This window comes from Ixodes scapularis, unplaced genomic scaffold (genome assembly GCF_016920785.2).
Source record: "Ixodes scapularis isolate PalLabHiFi unplaced genomic scaffold, ASM1692078v2 PGA_scaffold7__128_contigs__length_106722199, whole genome shotgun sequence".
NCBI lineage: Eukaryota > Metazoa > Arthropoda > Arachnida > Ixodida > Ixodidae > Ixodes > Ixodes scapularis.
This window is the reverse complement of record NW_024609882.1, coordinates 64,673,395-64,684,766: the sequence shown is the minus strand read 5'-3', so window position 1 is coordinate 64,684,766 and position 11,372 is coordinate 64,673,395. Positions and strand designations below refer to the sequence as shown.

At 46.5% G+C, this 11,372-nt stretch overlaps 2 protein-coding genes across 2 annotated transcripts; both read right to left on the bottom strand.

Moving 5' to 3' along the window:
* Nucleotides 1-5,160: 5,160 nt before the first annotated feature.
* Nucleotides 5,161-7,994, bottom strand: LOC121047746. The gene is made up of 4 exons (XM_040503229.1): nt 7,816-7,994; nt 7,235-7,334; nt 6,419-6,606; nt 5,161-5,787 (listed from the first exon to the last, which is right to left on the bottom strand). The coding sequence occupies exons 1-4, from the start codon at nt 7,933-7,935 to the stop codon at nt 5,335-5,337; spliced, it is 861 nt and encodes a 286-aa protein (XP_040359163.1). The 5' UTR covers nt 7,936-7,994; the 3' UTR covers nt 5,161-5,334.
* Nucleotides 7,953-9,353, bottom strand: LOC115308601. Its single transcript, XM_040503235.1, has 2 exons — nt 8,152-9,353; nt 7,953-7,979 (listed from the first exon to the last, which is right to left on the bottom strand). The coding sequence occupies exons 1-2, from the start codon at nt 9,307-9,309 to the stop codon at nt 7,953-7,955; spliced, it is 1,185 nt and encodes a 394-aa protein (XP_040359169.1). The 5' UTR covers nt 9,310-9,353.
* Nucleotides 9,354-11,372: the final 2,019 nt, after the last annotated feature.

Genomic DNA, 11,372 nt, shown 5'->3' with positions numbered 1-11,372 from the left:
ACACTCACCTAGGCTATATATAGATAATGCTTAAAGAGTTTAACATCTCTACCATAAATAGCTTCGGTTATTGAGCGCTCCAAATATGGCACAAACGACAATTGTCAAAAACCTGCCGTCCTTCCTCGCTCCTTCGGTAATCTATTTTTCTAAAACCAAGCATGCCAGATGATAGAAATAAACGGCATTGTCGTTCGCAAGGAATGCGGCACCCCATGTAAAATTCCGAAAAAAAAATTACGAGTGTACCTCACTGCTCGAATCCAAATGAAACCGCCCGCTGGTCTTTCGAAGTTCGACGACTTCGAACTTTAACCCTAAAAGTTCGAAGTTCGTCGAACGTTTCACTTTTCGGAAATCGAGAGTTCGACAATTTTCGAATTTTTTAGATTCATAAGTTCGAAAGTTAGAAAATGATCGAATTTCTTAGCGTAAAAAGGTCGAAAGTTCGAAAAACTTCGAACTTTTTAGTGCAAGGAGTCGAAAGTTCGAAAATCATCGATTTTTTTGTCTATCAAGTTCGAAAGTTCGACAAGCATCGAATTTCGCAGCGTAATAAGTTCGAAAATTCGAAAAGCGTCGAACTTCTTAGTTTAATAAGTTCGAAAATTCGACTCCCGTCGAATTTCTTGATTTTGAAAGTTCGAAAATTCGAAATCTTTCGACCCTTTCGAACCGCTTGAATCGATCATCGAAACTTCGATTCGAAAAACGTTCGCGGCATCCCTAGTTTCAAGGCACATCACCGCACAGAGGAGCCCTCCTCCAGGCGATCCTGCCCGAACGCCAGGAAAGAGCACGCTCGGCCGTCGGTCTTGTGTCAGTCGTCGCCGGGAGGGAAGGGGGAGGGCTACGGTTGCCTCTGGTCCTCTCAATGCCGAGGAACATGGCGGCGACTGAGGCATCTATATCGTCGGCGGCCGCAACCTCGCAAACAGAGAAACGTGGTCGTCTACGCAGTACACCGCAGACGAACTAAGGGATCAGAAGAACGACATTCATGCTTTCGCATTCATAACTCATGAAAAGTGCTTAGGTGTCCTAGACATTTTTTTTGTGTGCATATATCTATCGACGGGATTATTCATTCGTGCGCGTGTCTGCCTGCACTTCGCAGCTCTTAGACTGAGAACGGGCATGTAGGTGGTGGAGTGGTACAATTATTACCACTTTAATCCAACTGAGAGGTAGGGAGGCAAGTGGGCCGCAGGCCAGCTGTTTGTAAACCAATAGACACATGATTGCTCAACGCTTAGTTTCTTGAATCAGGCGGAACCTTGTGCCATCTAGAAAGCGTAGTAATAGCCGCTATATGTCTCTAAAATATTCGCTTTTATCTCATATTTTTGGAGACAACCGCTCACATGCAAGCAAGAACGCCAACCAAGATACAGAGCACTGTTAAATGCACAGACACACATATGCCAACAGTACCACAAAACCACAAACAACTACAACTCAACAGCTCCGCTACTCTTCTCTAACCACTCTTGCGACCTCTCCAGTTTCTGAAAATTATTAGATAAGTGAGTTACACTGTTTACTAGATGAATACAAAGAATATTTGCAATTATTATTGGTATGAAAGTGCTCTGCGTATTTAAATTGGCAGGCTGGACACCTCTCTTGATCTAGCGCTTCGGAGGCCACATGGTATGAAAATAATCGGCTAATGTAACACCGCACGGCGTGCTCCCGATCATTTCGCCTTTAGATTTGCGGAGTGATAAGCTTACTCAACCCATGTTGCCCCATGCTCGTTCCGCGAGTGTAATAGCAACACAAATCACAACAATATCTGCATTCCTAGTCTGATAATACTTAATCTTGTGTTGTTCAATTAGTTTTGGTTTTCTTAAATTCAATGCTTGAGAATAGGTGGCTGAGATCGGTGCACGCGCAATTCGTGTTGTCAGAGGGGGCCTGCGCAATATCTGGCTCCTGGTCTTTTCTTTTCTTTTCTGAACATACAGCCTGTAAGCCTCAATACGTTTCACAATTTAATTATAGCGGGAAAACGCTGGCGGCACGCTTTCCCATGTTGGTCGAGTGACCGATGAGTCGCTCTCCTTGCTCCAGTTTAAAAACCCCCAAAAGGACTTACTAAATACAAATATAGCGGTACAAATAGCATGACCGTTTTTTTTTTGTGCTGCATTTGGAAAACATATACACATATAAAATTATTTTATATCGTTCACTTTTATGTTGACGACAAAAGGCTGTCACTGTCCAAGCATAGGGACAGTGCCAGCTTTGACATAGAAAGCTCAGTATATTAGGGCATTACAACCGAAACTATGTAATAAATATATTATCTGACTCTAATAGAGCCAAAGTGTACTGGGGACAATTTTCCCCTTTTTTATTTCCAAACTTGATATATAAATTTTGCTTGAAGATATGTTAATGTAAAAATAATTGAAACAATTAGAAGAACCTTGTAGGTACTTTGGAAACATGTTGTGGCTATGAAAATTTGAAAGTGAGTCTTTTTTATGCACTGAACTATAAGACTGCCATAATTATAATAATGAAACTTTCTGAAAACAGAAACAACCAGGCAGCCTTCTTTATGGCCCCCATGAATATGAAACAAAGCATTAACTAAAAGGATAACAGAAAACATTGAACCCCAAAAATGTTATACATACATTACAAACATAATGTGTAATTAAAACGTGCAACACAGTCATTTTACGAGTCTAAAATATCTAAAAATATGTAGAACACAATATGAGATATGATTTACACAAATGGAGATACGGGGCCAGACAACCGAAGATTCAACAATTAAAAAAGTGCGAGGGGTGAATAAAAAGCAAACGGAATGAATTTCAGTGTGTGTGTGTGGGGGGGGGGGGGGGGGGGGGGGGGGGGCAGGGCATTCGCAGTACCAGCTTTCCCCATTAACAGCGCTTAGCGGCACCTTATCTCAGGCTCTCTACGGGAGCCAGAGTTGCGCGTCTTTTTTTTCACGTGCCGCCACGCCATATTCGCCGAGGTACGATCCCGTGAGAAGCCGGATCAAGTGCCGTGCAAGAAAGTAGACGCTGCACGCGCCCCGCCGTACGTACCCCTGCTTTCGGACGCGCCGCGCGCCTCGAACGCGCGGCGCGGCTATTCGCCGAATTCTGTCACGTGAGGAGCAGGCTCAACATGTCGTCCAGGAAAGACGGCGCTACGGGGATGAACGCGCAATTCTGGAGCCTATACAGGAACTTTACCTATTTCCGAGCCAGTTTGTCGAGCAGCATCGTCTTGTTTATTGCTTCAAAAATACGGAGTTTTTAAGTTTCGAATTTTGAAAGTAACGTCCAGGCATCGTTTTCCATCGTTTCGGATAATAAAAAAATATATGATTTTGACCTGTCAGTACCCCTTTGACTTGGGTTCTCCTCCAATCAGCGAATCAAACCGCGCTCGTGGGTCGCGAGCAATTGCCACGCATGGAGAGTCACGAACTGGATTCCCCGCTGGCCACAAATAAACTCACTGACTCTGGAAAAGTACGGCCATTGCCTTCACTACCTGCTGGCCGAACACAAAGAGATACTAACATACAGACGACCAAATCCTCGCAGTGATTGGCTAATCTGTCTACGTTACCATGGAAGTCGCCATCTCGGCTCATTCAAATCTCCGAAGCCTCCAGAGTGTCCTTCAAAATTAGGCGCGCCAACATCACTAGGGAGCATCATCGTACTGGAAGCGTTCCTCGCCAATGTAAGCGTCTTTGGCACTGCGTATGCAATCAGCTTATCTATCATGGCCATCTCGACGGATGCCTTACAATTATATTGTTCTTTCTGCGTATGTTAAAACAGTAAACATATTTTTCAGCGCCTCCCAGCGCCGATGCAGCATGTGGTGGTGGTACGAAGATGCAGGCTTGTTTCGCCGATGTGTGGACAGCAAAATCTCGGCATACAAGAAACCACTTGATAGAGCTACCCGTCACCTGCGAATTTAGATTGGCTCACCAATAATGAAGGAATCAAAGAAAAATTGCTCATTTCACAGACAAAAATGGCGACGATACGGAGAGGTCGGCGCTACTTTCCCACGATCCAGTGACCTTAGCCATAAAGGTGCCTTAGCGAAAGGTATCTCTATAACCCTCTGCAAGGGGTATAAGCAACGCGTGGCGTGGCGACTTCAAAGTGCTTCTTATCGCTTCACCGCCAATGAAATTACGGAATTAGCTTGCAAGGACGCCGAAATACTAATTGCGAGTCAAGAATCATGGGCATACTGTCAAAGCCACGCGCTGCATCTTTCTAGCGGTTAGTGTCAAACCAGTGTTTGATTTTAATTTAAACGTGCGTTGTTTTTAATCGCTAAAACGTACACAGGTGCGTTGTAGGGAGGTGGGACATAGAGTAGGGACTAATTGTCACGAGTAGGTTGAAAATGATCCAATTATTAGGAACATACGTTTAGTTGGTTAAAATAAATATAAGCTTTCAATAACAAACTATCTCAGTGTTATCGCAAACCACGGCACCTTGGAGCCAATAATAGCGACGAGGCGAAGGAAATGAAAGACCTTTAAAAACATACAAGAGCGAGAAAGTACCCCAAGTAGCTGGAGAAAAGAGGAAGAAAGAATTCTTATATTAGCCCGCCATTCATTCGCGTGTCACAGAGGTTGCTTTTGTCCCCCTCGGAGGTTAGCTTCTAACTCAAATATCGCACAGCAACAGTTTTCCTCACCATCGCACCGGTGGCTTTCATAGCGCTACTCGGGACTAGCGGGATGAGTAAAGTCACGTGTTTCTCTTCAACGCACTGATTAATTCACTTGGACCATATCCTCTGCAGTTTGCCGAGTTGCGGTGAAACCAAGTACAGCTATAAAACCGCAAGATCCGAAACCAACCCACAATCCCACATCATTTCTTCTACTTATGGCTCCTTATTTACAGGTTGTACAGCCTCCAACAAAATCAAGTACCTGTTCGGTGAGGCTGTTTCAGGTGGTGATACAAAGCTGTGCTTCGTCCAAGCCCGCTTTCTTTGCAAAAAAAAAAAAAAAAAAAAAGAAACTACCCCCGATCAATGCTATGCCGAAAACCAAACTTCCTCTGAGCAACATGTGCTAAGCCCCACCGCGTCCACTGTCTCCTCGAGTGGGTCTTGTAAGCGGGGTGCCAGTCGGGTGATGAATGATGTTTATTGTTACGAAGTGCGCCTTTATCAAGGCGAGGAACGGTGTGACGTAGGACGTTCTACGGTACATGATTGGGTGAGCTCTTTCACTAGCATGACACAGCTTGTGCCCTGCTACATCTCCCCTCTTTAAAGGAGAATGGGAAAGGGGAAGGGGCTTTGTTACAGTCTTTCGGGCAGTGGGTACCGGCAGGGTTCCCGGTGTTCTCGGGTACTTCTGCGTAGCTCTTGACTGGGCTCGTTGATGTCCTGGTCTGCCGGTCGGTCTTCGGTTAAAGGTCGACTTGAGTCCGGCTGGGATGCTGCCTCCCTTAGGTGCTCTCTTGTGCGTCGAATCTCGCGGCCGTCTTCAGTCTGAAGAATCGCTGAACGCGGGGTGCCCGCTGGTCTCAGGATGACGGCTGGCGACCAGGTTCGCTGGCGTGTGTCGTACGTCGTGACCTGTTGCCCCGGTGACAATGGCGGCAGGTTTCGGGAGTTGCGGTTGTAGAAGGTCATCTGCCGCTGACGGATCTCCTTGAGGCGGTTGTGGACAGCTTTGCTTGGCACAGTCTCCGGCTCCAGGTGGCTTGTTGGTACTGGTAGCAGCGTCCGCGTCTGTCGTCCCATCAGCCTCTGCACAGGAGACTTGAGGACAGCATCTCTGGGAGTATTTCGCCACTCAAGTAAAGCCATTTGGAAGTCTGGCATTCTGAACGAGCACTTTTTTAAAAGTTTCTTGGCCTCTTGAACTGCTCTTTCACTCATACCATTAGAGCGTGGGTGGTAGGGACTAGAGGTAGTGTGCATTACGCCTAGATGGGCTAGAAAGTCTTTGAACTCTTTGCTGTTAAATGGTGGGCCGTTGTCACTACACAGCTTCAGTGGTAGCCCATGAACTGAAAAAAACTTCAGCACACCACGATTTAACCATGTTTGCGGTTGTGTGGCGGAGCTCCCGAACCTCAAAAAAGAACGAATAGAAGTCTACAATTATTGCAAACTCGCGTCCGCCGTATGAGAACAAGTCCATTCCCACGATCTCCCAAGGCAATGTCGGGACGTCGTGGCTCAGAAGAGGCATCTTTACGTTTCGTGGCTGATGCATCTGGCACACCTTGCAGGCTTTACAAAACTGCTCTATATCATTGGACATGTTTGGCCAAAACAACACACTTCTTGCTCGCGCTTTCATCTTCTCCGGCCCCGCGTGTGCCATGTGCAGGAGGTACATCATTTCTACTCTTTTTGATTTTGGTATCATTACCTTATTGCTGCGAAACAGAAGGCCGTCTTGAGTGTGTATCTCCTCGCGGTACGCCCAGTAGGGACGGACGATTTCTGGGACGTCTTGCTTGTTATCAGGCCAGCTTGATTCCGCGTAGTCATGCAGGTTTGAGAGTTCGGGGTCCTCATTGGTTGCTCCAAGAAGGTCCTTAAGGCGGGTTTCTGATGCTGAAACGTAAGCAAGTACGTTCACATGAAACTGGGTGGTTTCTTCTTGCATGCTGACTTTACTGGGGAAGCGTGACAAAGCATCGGCAAGAAAGAGTTCTTTGCCCGGCTTGTATAGAAGACGGATGGGGTAACGTTGCAGAGTCAATCGCATACGCTGCAAACGAAGTGGAACTTGGTGCAGTGGTTTTTGAAAAATCGGCACCAAGGGACGGTGATCTGTCTCGACAATTACTTCCGCCTGGCCGAAAATGTAATCATGAAATTTGGTACAGCCGTGCACAATTGCCAGTGTTTTTTTCAATTTGTGCGTATCGCTGTTGCGTTTCCGTAAGGGATCTTGATGAAAAAGCGATAGGATGGCCTTCCTGAGTAATGACGGCCCCCATTCCGTATTGACTGGCATCAACAGAAAGAGTGACTGATTTTTTTGGATCAAAGTACGACAGAACCGGTGCTTCGATCAATGCTCGTCTTAGGGCGTCAAAACTGTTTTGCTGCTGTTCGGTCCACACCCAGGCAACATCCTTGCGCAGTAGAGCTCTCAGCGGCGCAGTCACGTCGGACATGCGAGGTACAAAACGCTGTACAAAGCTCATTGTGCCAAGAAAAACTTGCAACTCCTTACTGTTTGAGGGTGGCGGCATCGCCAGGATGTCATTTACGCGGTCCGGGTACAGGTGCAGGCCTTTCGTGGTCAGGATGTGACCTAGGTAGCGGACTTCTGTCTGCAAAAAGGTACATTTCTTTAGATTCAGTCGCAGATTGTGATCTCGGCGGCGCGACAGCAGTAGTGTCAAGTGATGGTCGTGCTCTTCTTTTGTTCTGCCCCAGAGTAGAATATCGTCCATCACTACGGCGACACAAGGTAGCCCTTCTAGTAGGCGGTGCATTGCTGCTTGGAAAAGTTCTGGCGCGGATGCGATTCCAAACGGCATCCGGAGGAAGCGATATCGGCCGTATGGTGTGCTCATCGTGCATATTTTGGAACTCGACACTAAGTTTGATTTGCCAAAATCCTGACGCCGCATCTAGGGTCGAAAAGAATTTTGCTCCAGACAGTAGCGGCGCGACGTCCTCTAGGGTTGGCATTGGGTAGTTTTCACGCAAAAGTGCTTTGTTGAGTGCCGTAGGGTCCAAACAAATACGCACTTTGTCATTTTTAATGACGGTGACCATGTGGCTAGACCATGCAGTAGGCTCTGTTACCTTGGTTATGACGCCTTGCTCTTCCATGCGCTGAAGTTCCGCCTTCACCTTGTCTTGAAGAGCAACTGGAACTCTCCTGGCCGGCACGACGACTCCAACAGTTCCAGGTTTCAGCTTCATTTCATACTCGACATCTTTCAATTGCCCAAGGCCTTTGAAAACTTCTGCAAAAGGTTGTGCGGCTTGGTACAAGTTCTCTAGATGAACATTCTGCACCCGGTACAGAAGTCCCAGGCGCTCGGCAACGGAGCCGCTCAAGGTGATCGGCACATGTTGTTTTACGACAAAGAAGAGTTCTTCGTGCTCTCTGCCGTTTGCGGAAAGAAGCAATTTTACTTTCTCGTGAGCAGTCGTCTTGTTTCCGAAAAACGCAGTTAGCGTCACTTGACACTCTTGCCGAGGCTTATCTGAAAGCTTTACGGCGTCTTGCATTGATATGACGCAGCAGTTAGCGCCCGTATCTAGCTTGCACGCCATTGGTTTGCCCTCAATGTGAACTGACGCGCTCCATTTGTCGGTCTCGACCCAGTTTACCGTTAATGCTTCGAGAAAGAATTCCTCGTCACTTTCGGTGTGCAGAGCGCGTAGTTCTTTCTTCGGTTTATTCGCGCTTTGTTGAAGTACAGGCGTCTTGCACACTTGAGCAAAGTGATTAAGCCTTCCACATTTCTTGCACGTTTTTCCTTTTGCTGGGCAGGTTTCGCCGCGGTGAGTAAAATAGCCGCACCTAGAGCAGGGACTCTTTTTCGCAGCAACAGCATTAATAGTAGTCTCAGATGCGCCTTGCGCTGTTCCAGTAATCTCTCGGAACTTTTCCTGCCCTTGTTCTTGAAGGCGACACAGCTCAACGGTCTTTTCGTAGGTTGGGTTTTCAACAAGTAATTTCCGCTGCAGGCTCTTGTCTCGAACTCCTAGGATGATACAGCTGCGTAGCATCCGATCTTCTAGCTCTCCAAATTCGCAATTCTTAGCTAGAATCCTTAGCTCTGTTAACCATTCGTTGAAAGGTTCACCTTCTTTTTGGTCTCTGGACCCAAATCTGAATTCCTGGAAAGTCAGGTTTGTAGCGGGCTTGTAGTATTCTTCGAACTTTTGAATCAGTACTTCTACACTGTTTCTTTCTTCATCTGTAGTGAACTTAAAGGTCTCGTACGCCTTTCTGGCTTCTTCTCCGATTGTTATTAGTAAGGTTGCTGCCTGCACTTCCTCTGGCTGATTGCTCAATTGCGTAGCGGTGGAAAACAAGGCGAACTCACGTTTCCAATTTTTCCATCCGAGCCATGCGTCGCCTGAGGTGTCCAGGGGCTTCGGTGGCGGCAGCAGCGTTGACGGCAATGGGGGCATCGGCGGCGTTGACGGTTTCGACATCTCGACTGGGCACCGCTGCCACCATGTAAGCGGGCCGCCAGTCGGGTGATGAATGATGTTTATTGTTACGAAGTGCGCCTTTATCAAGGCGAGGAACGGTGTGACGTAGGACGTTCTACGGTACATGATTGGGTGAGCTCTTTCACTAGCATGACACAGCTTGTGCCCTGCTACAGGTCTCACATTAAGAAAAGCCGTACTCTCGAATTGCGGCAATGCGTGTGAAATACGGCGGGAGTGGTGAATATTACCGGGATGTTCTATTAGCATAAAGGCCGGAAAACACGTAAAAAAACATTGTTCAAAAGTAAAAAAAAAGAAAAGTCGGAATATAAACAAAATTGTGACACGCTATTCTTTGAAAAATGAACCACTGAGGAATATTTGCTGCATGGAAGTACCGAATACACACTTAAACCAGCAGTATTTACAATTTAAGTTCATAAAACATCATCGCGTTCCGAGAAATTGCCCGCAAATGCTTTCGCGTCTTCCAAACGTTCGATTCTTTATTGTTTACTCGGGCATGTGTCTTGGCCTCTCCTTTTCCGTTTTGAGACCTCTGAGACATTGGCATGATAGTAGCTTCATCTGAGAGGCGCCCTTTTAGACCGCAGCTCTTAGGCGCCCGTTTCCGGCTTGAGCGCGTCGCCGTCGCTCAAGCCGGTGCCATGTGACCTGGGGGTCACGTTCCCCCGTGGTCACGTGAGCCCCCCTCTAAAGGTCACGTGACACCCCCCCCCCCTAGGTCACGCGAACCACCCCCCCCCCCCCCCCCCCAAGAACATGCGACCCTCAGTACCCCTTCCTCCTCCTCCTCCAAAGCTGCGCTCTAATTCGGCGTTACAGGGACTTGTAAACGGCTTTCATTTTTGGTAATTACCGGGTGGCGTCGAAATGGTCGTCGCTGTTGTCTTCGTGGTGGACCCCGCTGCAGTGAAAAAGAACCCATTGGCGGCTATTTGCAGTGTGGGCATCGCGCATGGACGTTTAACCAAGAAACGTTAATGATTTATTTCCACGAAACACCCACATTTTTTTTTCCAAAAAATGGATTGCAAAAATGTTTGCTTGTTCCAAATGTTGCGTTTTCCCTCTTTTCTAAATCGCACATCAGTTGCAACCTCTACTCTTCTGTTTGACAACTAAGAAAATAGTTCGGTGAGAAGCGCCCTTCTCTGGCACTCACAAGGTAGCGTCAGAGTTGTCATTTTAGCTGCCCTTGTGCGGACATCCCGAACAGACGTTTTCGAATCAGATAAAGCTTTGAGAAAGAAACCAATGACTTTTGTTTTCTGTGCGGACATCCCGAACACACATTTAATGAAGTAATGTTTATAAATTAGGAGCACGAAATACCCTCGTTGTTTTAGCAAAGTAGCCTCTAAAATGTTTTTCTGTTTTATACGTGAGTCGGGTCCGTTCGTTGTTTATTCGCACTTTTGTTTTAGACTCTACTCGTCCGTTTTGAAACGTCGTTCTTAGCTATGAGCAGCTTCTGCCGAGTGGTGTACTTCTGTGTCACTTACCAGATTGCGTCGTAGTTATCATCGTTCTTGCTTTTGTGGTCGCAGCTGGAGTTGTGATAAAAGAATTCACGGTTGGGTATTTGCCATACCCACGCCGTGAATAGATATTCAACCATGCAATGTTCACCATTTACGTGCGCGAAACACCGACGTTTTTTGTTTTTTTTTTTTGTTTTAGAAAAAAAATAGCCTGAAAGATGTTCCAAATGATGCATTATTTTCTTAATGTGTATTCTACTATCTGTTCTAGATTCTACTATTCAATTTTGAGACCCAGGAGACTTTGTCAGCGGAGAGCAGCGTCTGGTGAAAGGCGCTCTTCTTTTGTACTTTCCAGGTGGCGTCGCAGTGTTCGTCACTTTTGCCTTTCTGGTAGCCAGTCGGGATTTTAATAAGAAATTCCTGGTGGGTATTTTCCGTATGGACGTCACAAATAGACATTTCACCGAGAAATATTGATGATTTGAGAATGCGAAACGCCCACATTTTGTCCGAATATATTCTTGCGTCTTAAATCTTTCTCCGCAGCGATAAAAATGAGAAATAATTATCTCCTACGCAGGCTCTCTTGGAGAGAAGGAATGAGCATGAAACTATATTTTTTGCCTTTTACAGCACACTTGACATCGCTGTTGTCCTTGGAGCTTCGTGACTATACAT

Bases quoted from the DNA above. Each gene is read 5' to 3' on its own strand.
- LOC121047746 (XM_040503229.1), bottom strand. From the start codon at position 7,935: ATGAAGCTGAAACCTGGAACTGTTGGAGTCGTCGTGCCGGCCAGGAGA. The intron at 7,335-7,815 runs GTAACAGAGCCT...ACCTTTTTGCAG, and splicing joins AGCAAGGCGTCATAACCAAG to ACAGAAGTCCGCTACCTAGG. The intron at 6,607-7,234 runs GTAAGGAGTTGC...CTTACGTTTCAG, and splicing joins GATGCCGCCACCCTCAAACA to CATCAGAAACCCGCCTTAAG.
- LOC115308601 (XM_040503235.1), bottom strand. From the start codon at position 9,309: ATGTACCGTAGAACGTCCTACGTCACACCGTTCCTCGCCTTGATAAAG. The intron at 7,980-8,151 runs GTAAAATTGCTT...AACCTTTTGCAG, and splicing joins AGACGACTGCTCACGAGAAA to AAGTTTTCAAAGGCCTTGGG.